This window comes from Lissotriton vulgaris, chromosome 1_2, assembly GCF_964263255.1.
Source record: "Lissotriton vulgaris chromosome 1_2, aLisVul1.2, whole genome shotgun sequence".
Taxonomy (NCBI): domain Eukaryota; kingdom Metazoa; phylum Chordata; class Amphibia; order Caudata; family Salamandridae; genus Lissotriton; species Lissotriton vulgaris.
This window is the reverse complement of record NC_141686.1, coordinates 318,815,815-318,837,118: the sequence shown is the minus strand read 5'-3', so window position 1 is coordinate 318,837,118 and position 21,304 is coordinate 318,815,815. Positions and strand designations below refer to the sequence as shown.

Here is a 21,304-nt window from a genome sequence, read left to right as displayed (position 1 = left end):
CACCGAATCGTTCAGCATGATGTGCTCTTTGTGTTCAAGGCATCTGCTTGGTCCTCACCCTAGGTTAGGGGTGACCCCAAAAACATCACCTCCCTCTCATTGCCTAATATTTCCAAAGTTCACTCTTGTGAATTGGTTATGTGCTTTTTTTAGCATGTAAAGGTTACGTTGTTTTATCAAAGAGTTGTGGGTACAGTAGCTACCTTTGCTATTAAGACTGCCAGTGCCTAAATCTCTCCCTGTAAATTTTGTGAAAAAGTGGAGAAGGCCTTGCTTCTTCCAGAAAATAAAATATCATGGTGCCTCTTCATTGTTTGCTGAACTGCTGGGAATAGCTAGCCAATTATTCAAATAGTTGCATATAAAAAGTTTCAAACAGGGGTGCTCGATAAAGGCAAGGAGCATGCTAATGGCAGTCTTGATATTAACCAGGGTGTATGTGATTTTAATTTATTGAACTGTATTTAATTGTACCTGCCTGCATGGGCTAAACATGTGGATAGATACTGCCTGCATGGGTTGAACATGTGGATAGATTCTGCCTGCATGGGCCGAACATGTGGATAGATTCTGCTTGCATGAGCAAGTGTTGAACACCTCTTGTTTAAAGTGAGAATCCATTGATAGATCATATGGAGGTTTTAGGAATGATATTAGGTATTTGTACAAATCACAAAGACATTTTCTTTCTGGAAGGCAGCCTAGTGTCTGCTAAGCATGGGTGAAGTTCGTGGAGATCCGCTGTGAAGTGTAAAAAAAACTCTGCCGTGCCACGCGGAGCTCCGCAAGCGGCAGAGTGGGTTGGATAAATGCAGTTTGTGGTGATTTTCAGTGCCAGGTGCTTGTCCGCACCATGCACATCACAAGTGAGTGCAGCTTCCTTTCTGTCTCTTGAGTCAAACAGACAATTTCTCAACGTGAGCTGTTGCGATCATAAGCGACCTGTACCAATGAGAAATCTGACCGCCCGCAATGAGAAATCTTGGTGGGAGGTTGATTTTCCATGCTCTTGCTGACCAACTTGATGTTGACAATCGCGAACGAGGAAAAATGTCGCCTGTAGGTGAATTTTCCTCGCTCACGCTCAACTTGACATTGACGAGCGCGAGCGAGGAAAAAAGTAAGCTCCCTGCAAGCTCCACATAATGCGGGGTGCGGAAAACTCTGCAAACTCCGCGGGTGGAGCGGAGTTCACCGCCCAGACTTAGTTTCTACAGCAGAAATCATGGAAGCATGTCAACAAACAGCTTCTTGAAAACAGCAGCACAATTAAACATTAACTCCAACAGAAACAGTGGTGTTAATTAAACACGCCACAAACAGACCTGCAAACATATCACCTTTTAATAGGTCTTCAGTCCTCACAAATACGTTAGACAGCAGTCTATATTCGTTTTGCATGAAAGTGAAGAATGAATGTGATAATGTCTGTAGCACGCTCCCAGCTCCTCATTAAAGCCAATATGTGTTTGTCCTTGGCTCGGATATCCACAGGACTCCAGTGGAGGTCTTCAGGCCACCGCAGCTCTATGTAAAGCCCCCAAAGTTCATCAATATACAAAGTTTGTGGGGCAGACTTTCTGAATTTTGCGATAGGTTGCTTGGAGAAGCATGTAAGGTGATTATAGCCCTCTTCAGTGATGAAAGAAAGATGCTTATGGTATTACAAAAAGAGTTTGATTCATTTTGTTATAGATGCCCCTCTTTACACACAGGATCATGTTTTAAACCAAACACCCCTGGATAAATCTCTCATATTCAGCACCGCTTTATTCCAGGAGAATGTTATGATGCTCCGTTCCTTCTTCGCGCCCCATGTTCTCCTCATTGGAGCAGTGTCACTGTCCATTGCATCGCTTTTACTGTTTACAAAATGGGTTCCTCCTCAGCAGCCACTGATCACATCCTCAGCACACTCCTCTTTGAAAACTTATCTGTATAAGTTATCGATGACCAATGACTGACCGGCAGCCTGAAGTTCAGTCCGCCCAGGAACTGAATGGGATCATGTGATCCTAAACTTGATGAGAGTAATAAGTATTTTGTAAAGCGCTTTAATCCCAATGGCTAACACGTTACTGTCATCCTACTGACTGGTACTTACATACATGCCAATTTTGGCAGAGATCTCAAGACTCACTCATTGCGAGTGAGACTCACACATTGGAGCCTAGATTCAATTCTCACTGATAGCAGTTTATGTCATGTCATACCAATGCCATACCTGGTGGAATGGCTAGAAATGGAACTCTACAAGTAGAGCTGGACAGAGTTGCATGCACAAAAGCTTCCGGGGATGAAACGGCTACAGGAAGCACCACAGGGGAGCCCTGCGGCTGACCTCTTCTATGGATAGGAAGAGAAGATTTTGACACATCAGAGTGGTGCTCGACTGCCTTTGGAAGCCTTGACTCTACTAAAGTGAGGTTTGATGATATTCAATTTTTTATATATATTTTTATTTTATTTTTTATTTCTCTGATGTCACTTCCAGTCTTGTCAATAATGTCCACACTTTTGTTCTATTATTGTGTATAATGTTAAGTATGCTAATTAATATGTGTCACTCTTAAACACTTTAAAACTCACGAGCTCTGAATTTGAGAACGTATAACTGATATATGTAGAAAGAAAATTGGGAAAATTTTATTTTCGCATTAACTGGCATTTAGATCAAGGTGGAGAACTTAAACTACTGTCCTTTTCACAAAAACAATTGTGTGTTTCCTGCCTAAACTGTATGCCTTGGGATTTGTGTACTCTTTTTTTTGAAGCTCAGAAAGTGAAACCCTGAGTAAGGAGCACAACAATTTGTGTGAGATCTTACGCAAAGATGTGTGATGGGGCAACAGAGCTTTGAATCTTCACCAAGTTGAGTCGCCAATTGTTGTTGTTAATAAACCTCTGCGGGCTGCTGTTTGCCTTTACTGACAGTGCTCCTCAGACACTTGTTCCACTCACACTGCCCTTTGTGCAAACTTTAGTCAAGGTGAAATGTCAAAACGCAGCATGCTTCTGTGGCGGCCATCTTGCCATGGAGAAGCGGGGAGGATTCTGGGATACCATTGGAAGCCAAGATGTCTGTTAGCCCTTATAAAGGCACAATGCGGGGCATGATCGCTAAGAATGGCTCGAAATGTGGATAGCAAGGCAGCCATTTTGGGCAACGTGCTTCTACATTGACGCAACACGAGTGGGTCAGGTACGCAAAGAAGAAACAGAAATGTCTTCTTTATATGACTAGCTAATGAGTGTTTTGAAAAAATATAGCTGCTATTTCTTAGTATTTGAAAAGAATGTAAGGAAGTTCCAAAGTGACTTCATCTTTTTAAAAGGTTAGTAATTACTACTTGTTTAATGGAATCTGAAAATAAATACTGCTTCATAGAGCTGGAGCATCCCAAGGTTTTCCGCTAAAATAACAATTCAATATTTAGAAAAATACTATGTTCCACAATGGCGGCTAGATAACCTTCAATGGAGTCTAAAAATAGACCACAGAGTCAAGTTGAACTCTCAACCACTTGTAAGCTGCGCCATCTTGTAATGGCTTAGATCCCTTACAAACCAATGTGCACCTCTGAGATTAAAAAACATATTAATTTAATGAAAAGGTCATCTTCAACCATTAAACATTCCTATTTCTGTAAGATCCATTACTACCACTAGTGCCATTAAATGTGATGTAACAGAAGGCCACAGTTCACTCTAAGTTTCTATAGCAGCTTCTCGTTGACGGGAGAGTTTCAAATAGCAGCTTCTCGCTGACGGGAGATGTTTTGACGACAGAGGTAAAACGGAGTACGCATTTATGTCCTGAATTCAAAGTTTCTAGAGAATAGACTTCAAAAAGGCAGTTCTTGAATATGGAAAATCAGTTTCCTTGACAAATTTGGTCCATTTTCTATTTAAAAAAACAGCTCTTTATATGTAAGACTCTCTCTTGCTTTGGGTTTGCTTGTGCCAGCCCAGTCTCTCTTCCTCCTGCAGACCAAGTCGCAGAAAGGGCAGGCCGATTCATGCCCTTTGGCCTCTCCCACCGCAGGGGTCCGGCCTGTACCCAGAGTTCCAAAGGTGCAGGGCAGCCGGGACTGATCCCAGGTTGGATCAAAGCTCTCGTCGGTTCAGTACCAGGAGGCAGAGGTGAAGCAAGATGATGAGTTGCACGGTCCAGGCGCTCGCTTGGGAAAGGCTTAAGCTACCGTCAATGGGACAGTCCAGCCCAATGCAGTTCTGCAGTTCTCCCTCACTCCCGTAGCCCGCCCAGTAGTCCTCCTCCGTAGGGCCATCATACTTTGGGCTGTAGATGTCATTGGATGGAAGATCCTTGTAGAGAGTCGACGGGTTTGGAACACTGCCATCAGCTCTCCCATCCCCCAGCCCGTAGAGGTTGTTGGATGAACCATTGACCCTTGTGCCGCCATTTGCAGTTTGAGCACCGCCGTTGCCATTAATGACCTTGGGCTTCCACTTGGCCTTCACACCATTCTTACCTTGGCCGGTGGTTGACCCTGGACAGGAGACAAAGTCCTCCTCTGATAGGAAGCGAAGATCCATTCCGCGGCGCTCAGGTGGCGACACGCAGAGAACATCAGAGCTGGAGATGCGGAATTGGCGGTACCAGGTCCAGAGCGAGCGTGCACGGCAGTCGCAGGCCCAGGGGTTGCCGTTGAGACGCAGAAACTCCAGCGACGGCAGGTCCGCCATGGTATCGCCAGATAGGTTGGTCAGGCTGTTGTTGAAGAGGTAAAGAATGGTGACTTTGTAGAGATCGCGGAAGGCCCAGCGGTGGATGACGTGCAGCCGGTTCATGTGCAGAAGCAGGCGGTCCAGGCTCATCAGTCCACGGAACACATTCTCGGAGAGTACCCGCAGCCGGTTCCCATGCAGGAAGAGATGAGTAAGGTTTGAGTTATCAATGAAGAGATCGTCCTGTTACCAAGAGAAAAGAAGAAAGAGTTTGAGAAAGGTGCACCTAGAGGAGAAGACACAACTTTGGTCATAGCAGAGCTACTTCCATCAGACCTAGTGTTTGCGTTTGCTATGTTACAAGTGTATGTGGGAGCTCTATTGGTCTGACCCCTGGATTTTCCAAACCACTTCCGTACACATGAACTCCCTGGGTTCCTTGAACCCAGAGCAGTAAACAAGTCTGACCATTGGCAACTGGCAGAAACAGGGTGAAAGGTGCAAGGTCTATGTGAACATAGTGACATGAAAGATGAGGCTTTACAAAAAATGCCCCCAGAATCTGGTGGGCCCCTCCTTATGCTATACTCCTCAACCTTTTGACTTGTGGGGATCCCCAAGTAATCATTACTGGAACCCGGGGTCCCCCAAGCTTTAGAATCTGGGGACCCCCCCACTGACTCATTACTGGTAGCCGGGGGCCCCCTCCTAAGCAAAGTCGATGATTTGAACCGCTAAACAATACACAAAAAATGCAGAAAAAACATTTATCAAACAAATACACAAATCATGACATTTCATTTAATTTGTAAACACATATAAATAAATAAAAATCAACATTTTCATTTTAATTGAAAGGTTGGAGCTTTTCAAGATTCAATTGAGGAACTTCATCCTCCATGTGATATTGTATTGGATGCGCGTGCACTGCTCCCACAAATCAATCTGAGACATTTAATTTAATTTGTAGCCTCTAGTTTCAAATTCCTACACATTTACAGGACGTTTTCAATTTTCAATTGTACATTTAGGTTCTTCATTTATATACGCTTCATTAATCTGTTAATAATATTTAATTTTCCAAGTAGTCGCTGACTCCCTGGGGAGGCTCCGGAGACCATCAGGGGCCCCTGAACCACAGGTTGGGAGCCACTGTGATATAGTATAAAGGTCATTTTTCAGTTCTTTTGTTACATTTGGTGCCCACCTAGGGGGAACCCTAGGCCTGCTACCTTACATCACCTTAAAGAAGCGCCAGACTGGGAATGTAGGGACTATAGCCCGGGCCAGATCAGGTCAGCCGACCCTGAAGCAAGGGGCGCCAGGATAATACTAGGACTGCCCACCGTCCACCACATGAGGAGGTTTTGTGTGGACCCTTGCGGACATCACTGGTAAGATCCACAGAGCTATGAGAGCAGTGAAGAGTTAAGCAGCACTGCAGACAGGTCAGACATGTTTCCTTTCTTCTAAGAGAGGGTTTACACAGACTCTATACCCTGCTGGTGGCTTACCAGCTGCACCATGGTGGCCTTCCTGAACATCTCAGCGGCAGTAAGGTTAAAGGGAGGCTTTCAGTGGCATATTTACAGAAAAGTCACTCGGCGCAGCAAGTCAGCATACTGCGATGCGCTGCGTGACAGGGAAAAGGCAGGAATGTGCTGTATTTAAAGAATTTGATACATTCCTGTTGTTGTCCCTGTGCTGGTGCCATTTTGGCAGCCAAGTGCCAGCATAGGCACCCTCGCACCATGGTGTAAGGGTGCCTGCGTTGCAGACAGGGTTGTTTTTATGCAGGAAGTAATGCCTTCCTGCACAAACACAATCCACAGAGGCGTTTTCCTCTTTCAGGGGAAGTAACAAGGAGAAATGAAGATATTTGAGTACATCAAGGCCGCTATTTGCGCTGATTTACCTTGCTCAAGATTTGCGAGGCCACTCAAAGCCAACGCAATATTGGGTTCATAAATCTGACTCGAGCCTTGCGTCATGCACGTACCACTTTGTGTGGTACAAACGCGACACAAGGCTCATAAATATGTCTCACTGTATTGTGCAATTGTGCACGACATGGAGGCACGTGCAACTTTACATGAGATAAAGGAACCCTAAGGGCATCATTTATTGGGTTTTGGCGTAGGGCAGCCCAGCAAGTCTCCTTGCTCTGCTGCCCTGCGTCAAAGTGAAAGAGCAGCTATGCACCGTATTTATCTAACATGGAGCATTGCTGTCCTTTTCCCTGCTCTGGTGCCGTTTCGGCAGCCTAGCGCCATCGCAGGCATCCTTGCACCATGGTGCAAGGGTGCCTGAGTTGTCAGCAGGGTTATTTAAGTGCACGAAGGGGCACTGCTTGCACCGCCCATGGTTCCACTCGTGCCAAGCATGCCCCAGCCCCCTCCTTTCTGCTGCACCCAGTAATGGGGCGATAAGTGGGAGCACTGACTGTTCAGATGTGTTTATGCTTCTGGTGAAAATCTAATTAAACGCTTCTAATCCAATCTGAACAGACCCCGTGAAAGTGATCCCGCCTGGAGCCGAGACAGCAGATAACTGTGTGTGGTGAGCCCCGGACAGTGGAGGAGTCAGGGGAGGCGGGGATGAGAGAGGCTTCTCTGAAAAGGAGGAGTCTGCTCTACTTTTATCATTTCAGGAAGGATTGGAAGAGAGGAGCAAAGCAGCCTGATTAGAAGCACTGTTTGGTTAAAGGGGGTACCTCGTACTGGGGTCCAGCTCTGTCTGCAGTGGGCCAGGCCAGGACCACCACAGTGACATAGGCCCCCACATAGGCCACGCCCTCCACCCCTCCAGCAAGGAGCTCAACCGCAACCTCCCTGCCAATGAGTGATCCTCTGCATCCCTCAACACGAACACATCACCCAACACCTGCGAGACCTCCACTGGCTCCCCGTCGAGAAGAGAGTCACCTTCAAGCTTCTCACCCATGCCTACAAATCCCTCCACAACATCGGACCCAAATACCTCAACGAGAGAGTCGCCTTCAACGTACCCAAAAGAAACCTCAGCCACGCTGATCTCTCCTTGGCAGAGACCCCCGCATACACAGAAACAGAACTGGCGGGAGAGCCTTCTCCTACATCGTGGCAAAGGCCTGAAACAAGCTCCCGCTCAACATCGGACGCTCCCCAATCCTGCACACCTTCAGAACTGGCTGTTCGACTGATCCTGAGCCGCACCCCCCCACCCCAGATCCTTGAGACCCTTACGGTTGACTAGCGTGCTTTACAAACCCCCTGGTTGAGTGATTGATATTAAATGTGGCATGACAAGACATTAAACTCCAGAAATCACTCGCAATGCTTGACAAGATGGAGAAAGCTGCAATCAACAATTTCAAGACGATATACCTCATAATTTCTCCAGCAAAAAGATTTAAACCCAACACCCGGGAAGACTTTCCAGGCACCTCTTTGCTGATAAATATGATAGTGGCCGATATGGAAAGAATGAATCTGACCTTGGCTTCTTTACAAGCAACACTACCTCCTGGTCCAGCATTCCACAACAGACTCAATGCGAGATCTTGTACTCACACATCATGGCCGCAAGCTTCACGACTCCCCCTGCTCCGTGGACCACCAGTGTCTCCGCCTACAGTGAGGAGGAGGTTTGGAGTTCATCCACACATCTGCACTTTTCACTCTTTGACCACGTTCTTTCCCCGCTCTCCCCAGTACCCTACTAGAGGCTTCCTCCATCACACCCTGACTCCCCTCAAATGCCATCTTACCCCACACGCTTGACTCAACCCACACTCCAACCCCCCACCAATCCAAAAACAGTGCTCTTGATACCTGCCCCTAACAGGGTACCTCGATTCTCCTAACCATACTGCAAACATCCAACTACTCTCCCCCAAAATTACTCCGGGCCCGATTCACAGAATGAACTTAAGACTCAATCCTAAACTTACTACTATTTTGGTATTCACAGAATGAACTTACTACTTTTGGTATTCAAAGAAGTTAGGATTTTGTCTTAAGTCTGTCTTAAGTCTGTCTTAAGTCTGTTTTAAGACAAACTTAAGACAAAATCCTAACTTCTGTGAATACCAAAAGTAGTAAGTGCATTCTGTGAATGCCAAAATTGTAGTAAGTTTAGGATTGAGTCTTAAGTTCATTCTGTGAATCGGGCCCTCCATTCCCTACTCCCTCCTGTTTACCCAATCATGTACTTCTCCTCAACGCCTCACAACTAGTAGCAGCCCACCAACTAGAGCCCATTGGCATGACCCCTCCAGCCGGGTCACACACAGACCAGCCCATCCTACCATACTCCACACTCTCATGTCCATGTACACTCCCACTCACCTTGCACACACACACCTCATCTGATGACTCCTGCTCACAATAGCCCACCTCATGTTATATTTCACAAGAATTCTCCCCCTACACTGAACCCACACATTTACAACCACACCCCTGGCTTACCTCGCTGCCACCCGCTGACAGGATCAATCAACCTCTCCTGAATCTACTGGTCCGTTCATATGTCTCCTGTAAGGAGACACAGGACAGGGTGCATCCCCTCAATCATTTCTAATGTGGGGGGCTACAGCGGCGGGCTCTCCTGTAGAGACAGGCACTGTATGCTGGGTGAGGTACGAGAACTATGATTTTTAAATATCCGCCTATAGTGGTACTGACTCCTAGATAAGACGCAAATGTGACGTCAGAAAAATAATGCACATATGTGACGTAAGAAGAGTGACTCTACCTGCACCTACACATGGCTACCTTGATGATATTGTGCAGTGGGTCTGTTCTTTCAGCTTGGCATTTTATATTCCATATATTGAAATACAAGCTCAGGATGCAAATATCTCTCGCTAGTGGGGACAGTGAGACTATGGTCCCATGACCCCTTGCCTGCTTCCCTCTATAGATCATTCCTAGGGGTGACTGGTGGCTTTTACCTGTAGATAGCTCAGCAGGTTCTCACAGGCTGCTCAGGTCTTCTGTAATGTGATACAGTGAAACTCGGGTCCTATGACCCCTTGCCCCCTTCCCTCTATAGATCATTCCTAGGGGTGACTGGTGGCTTTTACCTGTAGATAGCTCAGCAGGTTACCACAGGATGCTGAGGTCTTCTCTAATGTGATACAGTGAAACTCGGGTCCTATGACCCCTTGCCCCCTTCCCTCTACAGATCATTCCTAAGGGTGACTGGTGGCTTTTACCTGTAGATAGCTCAGCAGGTTACCACAGGATGCTGAGGTCTTCTGTAATGTGATACAGTAAAACTCAGGTCCTATGACCCCTTGCCCCCTTCCGTCTACAGGTCCTATGCACCATGACTCATTGCCCCCTTCTGTCTATAGGTCCTATGCACCATGACTCATTGCCCCTTCCGTCTATAGGTCCTATGCACCATGACTCATTGCCCCCTTCCGTCTATAGGTCCTATGCACCATGACTCATTGCCCCCTTCTGTCTATTTGTCCTATGCACCATGACTCATTGCCCCCTTCTGTCTATAGGTCCTATGCACCATGACTCATTGCCCCTTCCGTCTATAGGTCCTATGCACCATGACTCATTGCCCCCTTCCGTCTATAGGTCCTATGCACCATGACTCATTGCCTCCTTCCGTCTACAGATCCTATGCACCATGACTCATGCCCCCTTCCGTCTATAGGTCCTATGCACCATGACTCATTGCCCCCTTCTGTCTATAGGTCCTATGCACCATGACTCATTGCCCCCTTCCGTCTATAGGTCCTATGCACCATGACGCATTGCCCCCTTCTGTCTATAGGTCCTATGCACCATGACTCATTGCCCCTTCTGTCTATAGGTCCTATGCACCATGACTCATTGCCCCCTTCTGTCTATAGGTCCTATGCACCATGTCTCATTGCCCCCTTCTGTCTATAGGTCCTATGCACCATGACTCATTGCCCCCTTCTGGTTCCCCAATCCCCAGTTGGCCTCCTGTATAGGTGTCTGGAACCCCTCTAACCTGCAGGCACTACTAACTTTATTGTACTGCAACATGTACTTAGGGCTTACCCCGCCTATGTGGGGTGCTGAAGCACACGCTACACTGTGTAGTGTGTGTGTTTGGAAGTGTGTTGTCTTTGTTTTGATCCTACATGGGAAGTGTTGCGATGCCGTCCATGCTAGAGGCCTCCTTGAAGGTGGCACAGTAAAACTCAGGTCCCAAGTCCCCAAACTCTATGACACTATGTCTCCCCCATTGACCTCCTGAATGAGCTCACCTGCAGGTACAGGAGTAGGTTATCCTGTAGATAGAGGTACTGCAGACTGTACAACCTCCTGAAGATCAGGCTGGGTAGGCTGGTCAGCTGGCAGCGGTACAGGTGCAGCGACTGAAGCCTGGACAGACCCCGGAAGGTGTCGGCGTCCAGCGCCCTCAGGTGGCGGTTGTCGCCCAGGTCCAGCTCCTGCAGGCTGCGCAGGTCCCAGAAGGCCCCGGTCTGGATGTTGGTCACGTTGTTGGAGTAGAGCCAGAGTTTGACGGTGTGGGGGCCGAAGACGCCCACCCGCAGGTCACTGATGAGGTTGTTCTGAAGAAAGATGCGCTGGGCGTTGGGCGGGATGCCCAGGGGCACCTTGGAGAAGTTATGGGACTGGCAGCTGACGGTGGGGGGTGAGAAGTAGCAGGTGCAGAGGCTGGGGCAGGTGGGCAGGACAGGGTGGCAGGCCAAGAGGAGCAGCAGGATGTGGACAGTGGCGCGAACTGGGCCTGGAATGGACAGAAAGAGAGAGAGAGATATTAATCAATGAATCAATCAACATTTGTATAGCAAAGCACTGTCACCCGTAGGGGTATCTGGGCACTTTCATCAGTCTGCCTTCCAGTCAAACAGGCCCTGGCTCTCAGACACAGGTTGTTATGGACACTCAGTACTCACTGCATGCTCTCTGCAGGCCATGCTGCACTACTTCACATGTCAAAGGTCAAACAGAAACTCTGAGCTACAACAAGACATGGGCCATCTAAGGCAAGATGGACATCTGTGTCTCACAACTGTCTAGTGATGCCAACCTGGGCACATAGGCTCCTAAAGTGAGTGGAAGGCAAAACAAGATGCACGGCCCTCGGCCATGCCCTCAGTACGCACCCCAAGTAGAATACAAAGAGACTCACTCATCCCATTAAAACGGGATACTTGTCTCGTCTGTTGCCTTCCGCGTCTCCCGCCCATGACAAAGATGGGGAAGGCGGCCTCCTCTGCGTCCCCTACCCATAATAAAAATGGAGGATGGGGATAAGGTCCGCGCCCCCATCCATGACAAAGTTGGAGGACGGCAGCCTCCTCTGCGTCCCTTACCCATAATATAAATGGAGGATGGTGGTAAGGTCCGCGGCCCCATCCATGAAAAAGATGGAGGACGGCGGCCTCCTCTGCGTACCCCACCCATGACAAAGATGGAGGACGGAGGCCTCCTCCGCGTGCCCAGCCCATGACAAAATGGAGGACGGGGGTAAGGTCCGCGGCCACCATCCATGACAAAGATGGAGGACGGCGGCCTCCTCTGCTTCCCCCACCCATGACAAAGATGGAGAACTGGTTGTGCCACCTGTAGGAAGGTGGATACCTGACTATGGTTACCCCAGATTTTTTGCCTAGTGTTTAGCTGGTTTTCGACTTAGTAGGTCTGGGATCCTGCTAATTAGGGCTCCAGGCTATCTGCTCTCACTTTAAAATGGACTCCTTGTATGTTAGGTACATCTCCAATTGGATATTGGGTCACCTTATGAGCCCCTGTACAGTGCACTATAGGTACCCAGGGCATAGGTGAACCCAAGGCCTACCAGGGGCTGCAGCATGTATTGTGCCACCCCTGGCTGGCCATCCAAACTGACACAACTGGCTGATCACTCAGCTGGGGCAAGGTCGTGTAATCACCCCTTGCTTAGGTATAGTATTCCTTTACCTACTAATATATAGACACATTATTTATTTATTTATTTATTGAGTTTATAAAGCGCGACAGCTCCCCGAAAGGGTTTCCCGACGCTGAGAAATGACAACTAGCAGTAGGCACATGAGGAGGCACAGTTATTGGTTAAAAAGCCAGGTCTTCACTGTTTTACGGAAGCGAGCATGAGAGTGCTCAGAGCGAATGTCTAGCGGAAGAGAGTTCCATAACTTAGGCCCTAAAAAAGCAAACGATCGTCCGCCCATTCTGGACAGTCTAAACTTAGGTACAGAAAACAGAATTTGAGAGGAAGAACGAAGAGAACGGGCAGGGAGTACATGTGAACAAGGGTCTGCAAGTAGCTAGGAGCAGTTCTCATCTTAATCTTATGCATATAACTGAGCGCTTTAAACTTCACTCGGCTGTCCACCCTCAGCCAGTGAAGGTCACGAAGACGTCCAGCTATAAGATCAGTCTTACGACTAACACTAAGCAGACGCGCTGCGGCATTCTGCACTAATTGAAGACGTCTAGTGACTGCCCCGGTCGCCCCCAGGTAGAGTATGTTACCATAGTCCAAGCGGGAGGTGACCAGGGCATTCACCACAGACCACCGAGTGTCGCTAGGCAGCATCCATATGATTTTCTTCAGCCAACGCAGGATGGTAAAGCAGGTAGAAGCAACTTTATTGGCCTGACAATGCAATGTCAGGCCACTGTCAATGAGCACTCCCAGATTGCGCACATGCTCAGCTGGAACCGGAAGCGGGCCCAAATCAGAAGGCCCTATAGTAACCTATAAGTCCCTCCTATGGCAGGCCTTAACAATCCTGGAGGCAGAGTGCTTGGTTATGTGTGAGATGGTGCTCTACCATGAGCTGAGCCTGTCTGCAGCTTTCGGAACCATGTCCTTATAGCTGTTCTATGATATTGCCATACCATATACTCTTAAGTGCATTATAATCATCGGGGTTAAATGCTAACATTGGTTTGGCTTTATCCAAACATGTCGTGTAAGGTGTCATACGCTTTGGAATACTACCCCCTCGCCAATTCTGGTGACAGGGTAGCATTCCACCCTTCTAGAGGGAGAAGACATGTTATTGCTACTATCCCGGTTAAAGTTAACCAGAGCCCCAGCGTCACAAAATGGACGCTGCTGCCACTGACACAAGTCTGACCTCCTGCTGCTGGGAGTCCTTCCAGTCATGGAGGTTTGGACAGTAGGTTTCCTGCCTGGGGAGGTGTGAGCACCACCCCAGACAGGACTTTGTGTATTGGGACAGGGAGGGCTGAATTGAATGAGACACTGCCTGGGGCGCACTAGGTGCTCCTTGCATACCCCAGTTCAAACCAGTTGCTGGGGCACTCCAGCCCCAGCTCTGGCATGAAACTGGACAAAGGAGAGGGGGTGTAACCACCCCCCTTCCTGGTCCCACCCACAGGAGGGACCTAGTCAGTAATCCAGCCCCTTTTAGTTGTATAAAGGTAGGAGCTGAGTCCTGAGACTTTAGATTAGATCCTGACTGAAACCCGAAACAAAACTCTGGACCTTCGATGTTCTGCTGAAGCTGAAGACTGAAGAATCTCCCTTGTGGCCAAGGAGTGACCACCCTGGGCAACCAGGCACCATCCAGCAAATATACGGCTTGCTTTGTCGACGTTCCCACCGGAACCCGAGCACAGAGCCTGACAAGACCCAGACTTCCAGACCTCTCTGACCCTCTCTTCACGACTGCAGCATAGCTGAGATCTGTGGAGGCGATGAGACACGTGGGACCGGACATCTTGAAAAGCCTGCAACTTGCTACCTGTGCAGCTCCTGAGGCACCCTCGAAGCTGTGAACTGGGGATTGAGAAGCCCCTATCCCTAGCTCCATCTGTGATGAAGATCAGACCACCACACCCCACGAGTCCTGCGTGGGGCCCTTCTGCATTTGTTCTGCTCGACACGTTGTCCGGTTGCTGGCCCGTTGGCTAGTAGCCTCTGTGACAACAATCCTTTTGAACCACCTTGCTGGTCTGGTTGCTCCAGACTGGCCCTTGCTTCCCTGCAAAGGTGACGCACCTCATACCTTGCTGGTCTGCACCAGAAGCCTTTGTTGTATCCTGCGTGAGTTGCCTTTGCCAAGGCTTGTCGACTCCAATCCAGAAGTCAACCCCTCAATCTGCGAGAACCTTTGTGGGACAGCCCGTCTCCAGCACCTGGTTGTCGTCGACGCCTCCTGGTCCACGTGGCTGCCAAGACAAGCTTCAAGACAGCATCTGAATGCTCCTCGACGTCGTCTGGTTCCTTCCTGGTTCCACCCGGACACTGGTAGTGACCCAGACTCTGTCCCCTCTGCTTTCAGGTCCTCTTTGTCCTCGATCCACCCTTGGATCCACCCAGACATCTTCCTCCTGGTCGCCTGCAGCATCTTTACTCCAGGTCTCCATAGGATCCAACGACGAAACCCGACATATCTTCACACCTATGCACCCGCCGTCCGTGGGTGAGGTAACGCGAGTACTTCAGTGCTCCCAAGGATATTGACTATCCAAGTGTCTAAGTCTCTAGTTGTTTCCTCCTAGCTCAACCGGAAGTGTCCTAAATCCTTCTATATCTAACTTCTAAGTTCCCATTTACTTTGCATTGAATCCCGTTTGTGTGTAAAGACACTGCATGCGCCGCCTGTGGGCCTCCTACTTCTAACCTAAGGTTCAGATAGTGTAGCCCCAGCGATTCCCTAGGCCCTAGGCCTTTCCTTTTCTCGTGACGTGGTACTTATACCACTTTGTTAATATATGGTTTGCTTCGCCCCTAGGGCCTAACCGTAAATTGTGCAACTTAACGTATACTAACTAAGTGTCTTGTTATGTGCTTTGGCCTCTGAACTCATAAAGAGTTCAGAGCAGTGTGTTAGAAATAAATACATATATATTTTATATATATCCTGTGTGGTGTCCTTTTATTTGGTATTCAAGGGGTCACATATGGTAAAACAGCTGGCTTTACACGCCCTCAAGAGTCTTTTAGCCTAAGACTGTTCTGTCCATGCTACCACTAGGATAGTTGGTCTATAAGGTTGACTTGCAACCATCACCATAAGGGTTGTTTGGACTGGTGCAAGTTGATCACTAGAATAGTGAACACCATATACCAGGCCAACTTCTCACACCACCCACAGAAGTAGATGATACAATATTGCTCATGCCTACCATTGCAGAGCCTGTGTGCAGCCTGGGGCTGCCATGTCAACTTGTCAAGTGCACACACTTGCCAGTCCCTAAACTTTCCCTTTTCTACATGTTAATCACCCCTAAGGTAGGCCCAATTGAGGGTGCATTGTATGTAAGAGGTAGGACATGCCCTAATGTGTGTGGCATGTCCTTATAGTGAATTACAGCCTATTTCATGTTTCACTATGGCAAGTCTATCTGTTCCCATAGGCCAGAATGGGAAGTTTGATTATAACATCTTATAATTATAACTGACCCTAGGAACAAGATAAGAAAATAAAGTTTAGTATGCCTGAACTCAGAATGTTAAACTACATTTTTTGTTGTGGGTGATTTTTACATTCTGTGTTTGAAAATACCACTTTTAGAAAGTCTATATTTTCCTGCCTAGCCATCCAGCATGCCTCTGCTGGGTTTGCGTATTCCATGTCTAGTTTGTGAGTGACAGGGGCCTGGAGAGAGCCTTGGCTCCAGCAGTCTGATGGGTCAGGGCTAGGCTGAATAGGACCTGCATTGATTAGAGAGGGAGGGTGGAGATCTATTTTCACTGACCTGAGCTCTCATAAAATAGAAAGTTGGGGGAGGAGATTTCCTTTAAGCTACCTGGGCCAGGTCTGCTTACAACAATGCTGTCTCCACCTACTGCCAGGAAGCTGCACAGAACTTGTTTTGGCTGGGCACAGGCACCCTCTGCCTTTAGAGGACAAATGATTTACTGGTATAAATATTGGGGGCCAGACCCCAGAACTTTAGATCACTTCAGGGAATCAAGACAAACCTTTGCCATGGAGAAGAACCAAGGAAGCTGAAGGAGGAGATTGCCCATGTGCTGTTTTGCTATTTCTGGGGTTGGCCTGCAGTGGTGACTTTATTGCCAAGGAAAGGAGAAAATGAACTTTGTGCGTACTTTTACTATCTTGAGGAAGAACTCCAAGGGCTTGAAGCTGAGCTTGTCTCCTGTTCTGAAGTCTCAGGGACACAAAGATTTCCCCATCAGCTCCCCTGAATTTTCTTGCTGGGAATTCTACTTGCAGAGAAATGAAATGAAAAAGAAATGTATAAAGCGTAAAACATTCACCCAAGGGTGTCAAGGGGCTAGCTCATCAGACAAAAGATACCGGACAGATTTTACCACATCAGAGATTAAAAAGCCACATTTTGTATGCCTTTCTGAAGGCCAACAGATGTTAGTTTTTTTTAGCCTTAGTGGAAGTGAGTTCGAAAGTCGGGTAGTACCGACCAGGAAGCTTCTTCCTCCCCAACAATATTTTTTGAACCTGGGAACTACCAGATTATGAGCATAAGCTGAGCGGAGACGACGGCCTGGGATGTAAGGTTGCAAATTCTATTTTAAAAAGGCAGGTCCGATGTCATGAATAGCTTTAAAAGCTATGCAGAGGACCTTAAATTTGACCTGTATCTTCACTGGCAACCAGTGTAGCTCTTTAAGCGTCATAGAGACAGATTTGTGTTTTGAGATGTTCAACAGTAGACGTGCTGCTGCGTTTTGCACAATCTGTAACCTTGTCAGACATTTATTCTGAAGGCTGATAAAAAGGCCACTACAGTAGTCGGCTTTGGATAAAACAAGAGCCGAAACCACTAATTTCCGCAGATTGGCCAGACTAAATGGAAGAATCCTTCTAAGTAATTTTAGAGTGTAGAAGGATGTTGACGTAACCTGGTTCACTTGACCCTCAAAAGAAAGCATAGAATCAAACATGATTCCTAAATTCTTTACTTTATTCACTGGACTAGGTCGGGAGCCCAGCTCCAAGGGCCACAATGCAGGAGACCAAAAATGTGTGTGGCTGCCAAAAAGTAGCACTTCGATCTTCCCGGAGTTCAATTTCCGACAGTTCGCTGACATTCAGTCCCCGACTTGACGAAGACAGGTGTGGAACTGCGCTGCCGTGTCTGATGGTGAACCTGTCACTGACACCACAATCTGGGTACCATCGGCATAGGAGATAGCAGAGACGCGCCCAGAGATCGAATAAGCCTTACGAACTGAGCAAAATAAATATTAAAAAGAGTGGGGCTTAACGAAGAGCCTTGGGGTACTCCACAGTGCAATGTAAAGCTAGGTGACTTAAAATCTGAAAGAGCCACAAACTGTTCCCGCTCCGCCAGGAACGACTTGAGCAAAGCAAAAGCTTTCCCTTTAATACCGATCCTATCTAAAGCTTCCAATAATTTTTGATGATTCACAGTATCAAAAGCGGCCGAGGGGTCAAGCAGCACTAGTGCTGCACTGCCTGCCGTATCAACTGTCTGCTTAATCAACTCGGACGATGAAATCAATGCCAACTCAGTACTATGATGCTTTCTAAAGCCAAACTGAGTGGTATCCAAAAAGGAATGCTTTTCAATATAGTCCGATAAAACGTAATTCATGGATTTTTCAACCATTTTTACAGGCAGAGGGAATCTTGAGATAGGGCGGAAGTTACTAGGATCCGTCCCATCAAGGTTTGCTTTCATTAGGAGGGAAAGAACAGATGCCAGTTTCCAATTAGTCTGGAACATGGGTACTCACAAACTTTCTCTCGGGGGCCAAATTGAAAGTGTGGTTTGTGGCCGAGGGCCGCACCAGTGGGGCGGGGTCAGTGGGGGCGGGGCTAGAAATGGGGGAAAAAAATTGCTGCCGTTTCAAAACCTTACTAGACAATGCTGTATTTCCAAAGCAGTTGTAACTACATGGAGCACATGTTTATAACATGTTTTTATTAGCAGACAATAGCAATCTTAAGTGGGATTGCATGGCAATTTGCAGTAACAGGGTGATGGAAATGAAGCTGGTCTTGGAGATGGAGGCAGATGTGGTGATAGAGCTGCTGCTAGCCAAATCCAAGTGGCGAAGACTCAGGCAGAGAAGTGGCTTTGGGGCGAGAAGACGCTGCAGTGGATGATTAGAAGCATTAAAGCAGAAATGGAAAGACATAGGACACGCCCCTTTCAGAGGCCCTTTTGGGTTTTTTATCCCCCTTAAAGCCCTGAACTTGAGTACAAGACACAACACACACGACTTCCAAGTAAACAATACTCGCCATACATCACCTATGCTTGCTCACATTAATGCTAACAAACAGGTCCTCTGGCAAACACGGGTGTAAGAATGCAGTTTGTTGTTCTAGAAAAGATCATGCCACAGACAGACAGTTTTGGATGGCTCATGACAGACATTTTCACTCTGCAACATTTGCAGTCACTTCTTGCATTTTGGTAAAAACTTGCTGTTTTTCAGGGACAGAACATCAGTCACAGAAATACAAACCTTTTCAGATAACCGTCTTCTACATCAGTAGAGCTAAAGCAATTGTTTTGCAATGTAGCAGGGTTTTCAAAATGCATTTGCAGGGAAACAAAGGTAATGCGTCAATGTCCTTTTCATGTAAGGAATGAGGAAAGGAGCATTAACCGCTAAAAACGCCATATCTGTCCTCAATGATGATTTCAACATTTCAACATGAAAAAGAGTAGAAGTTAATCTAATATTCAGCTGCATATGGCAGGCGCCTTAGAATTTTCCTCACTGCAGACATTGAACAACATAATATGCTCCTATTCTTAATGCGGTCTGCCATTTGAGGACATATCAGTCTGCAAATCATTTGGCAATTGGCGGGCATAGAAACACAAACAAACATATGCCCCTCAAACAGCAGAGCCAGTGCACATTGAGGATAACGAAGGTATGTGTGGCTTATATTTAGGGAAAAACTAGCTGGCAAGCAACTGAGGGATGTCTCTTTACCGCCTTTTCACTGTTCTCTCTTCTTCCCTCTTCTTCATCTTTATCCACCTCTCTTATTCTCTCCTGTTCCCTTTTCTCTCAACTAATCACCTCTTTCACATTCCCTCCCTTGCTCTCCTAATCCCTTCTTCTCTCCCTTATTCCTTTCTTCTCTCTCGTGTTCCCTCCCTTTCCCTGCTATTCCCCAATTACCTTTGGTGTTCCCTCATTTTTACTCTGTTTCCCCCTTCCACCTCGAGCTGTTTTCTCTTCACCCTTGCTTCTTCTCTATTCTGTTTGCATCCTTTCTTTTCCCTCATGTTGTGTCTCCTGTTCTTGCCAGGACAATTGTTCATATAGATTGCTATCGCATGCAAACACTGCGTGTGTGTCGTGCTCTGGCAGGCTGGGATGGGTTTAGCAGCGGCTGCGGACAGGATTCATGAAGCACTGCGTGTAGTAGAGTTTAAAACAGCTCCATAACTGCTGCCGCTCGTTTCGTGTTGCGACTAGAAATAAATAGAAATGAAAAAGCAAAGGGGGTCGTCAACAAAACTCCCCCCCCCCCCCCCACCACCACCACTCCCCTACCCTACCCCCCCTCCCGCCTGCGGGAGGAAAGCAAAGGTGTGCTGAATCATGAAATTGAGTTTCAATTCACCTAGGGATGGCGTGAAAATGCAGCCATTCGTCTCCCGCCAACATTAAATATTTTACATTACAAACGCCCGGGACTTCTGGAACTAACTGCACATACAATTTGTGGCCGCTCGTGGACGGCGGCACGTGCCTCTCACCACAAGACTTTGCATTAACACGGTGCAGGTTATCTCCTGTCCTTTAAAAGTCAGCTGTAACAGCGCTAGTTACAGCTGACTTTTAAAGGGTCTGTGCTTCGCGCCGTGTGTGACGTCTCTGAAGCTCAGGCCAATCGGAGGCAAGCATAAACAGAGAAGATGGTCGCAGGAGCAAACGTTGTGAATACGTATTGAATACGTATGCTCCTGCGTTCGGCCATCTTCTCTGTTTACTTTACAGGTACATATGACTCGCATGGCAAAGAGGTCCGCGGGCCGCCAGTGAAGGCCAGGCGGGCCGCAACTGGCCCGCGGGCCGTACTATGAGTATCCCTGGTCTGGAAGATACCAGAGCGAAACATTTGATTAAAAATAAAAGGCAGATGAGACACAAAGGTTTCTGGAAGTAGATGGAACATCTTGAGTGGGCATGGATCCAGTGGAGAGCCATATTTGGTAGACAGCAGAAGGTTATTGACCTCATCAACAGAAAATGGAGGGAAAACAGTTAATTCAGGAGGGTCACCAATATCCGAAGTAACTGGCGGCAATTCCCTTTCCACCCAAGGTTTTGTTCCGGTCTTTGAAGAGGATAATCTCTCTTGGGACAACAGTTGGGAGAAGCCACTATAAACTGCACTAACTTTGTCTTGGAAAAACGTGACCAGTGAGTTACAGAAGGTCTGATTCATTTGTTAATCTATCACCTCCGGGTATTTGGCTAATTTTTTCACTGTGGAAAATAGTTCCTTGGTAGAGTTTTTTGCAGTTTTTTGCAGTTGTAATCCTAAGCCATTTCTCAAATGAGGCAGCAGACCCATTTGGATCCTCTATGAGGATAGGAGGGTTCTGGGACAAGGAATTTTCGAAAGTATCAATTGCAATCTCGTTCCAAGTCGAACCCTTCTTGGCTGATTATTTTTCAATTTTGCTGTCTGCAAATTTTGGAGGGAGAG

General features: G+C 47.4%; 1 protein-coding gene across 1 annotated transcript in view; it reads right to left on the bottom strand.

The window, feature by feature from the left end:
* Positions 1–2,455: 2,455 nt before the first annotated feature.
* RTN4RL2 (reticulon 4 receptor like 2) overlaps positions 2,456–21,304 on the bottom strand; it is an 84,117-nt gene continuing 65,268 nt past the window's right edge. Inside the window, exons 2-3 of the mRNA XM_086953365.1 lie at positions 10,928–11,415; positions 2,456–4,932 (exon numbers count right to left, since the gene is read on the bottom strand). Coding sequence (XP_086809491.1) covers positions 4,108–4,932; positions 10,928–11,415 — 1,313 coding nt within the window. The 3' untranslated portion in view covers positions 2,456–4,107. The remainder of the gene's footprint in view (positions 4,933–10,927; positions 11,416–21,304) is intronic.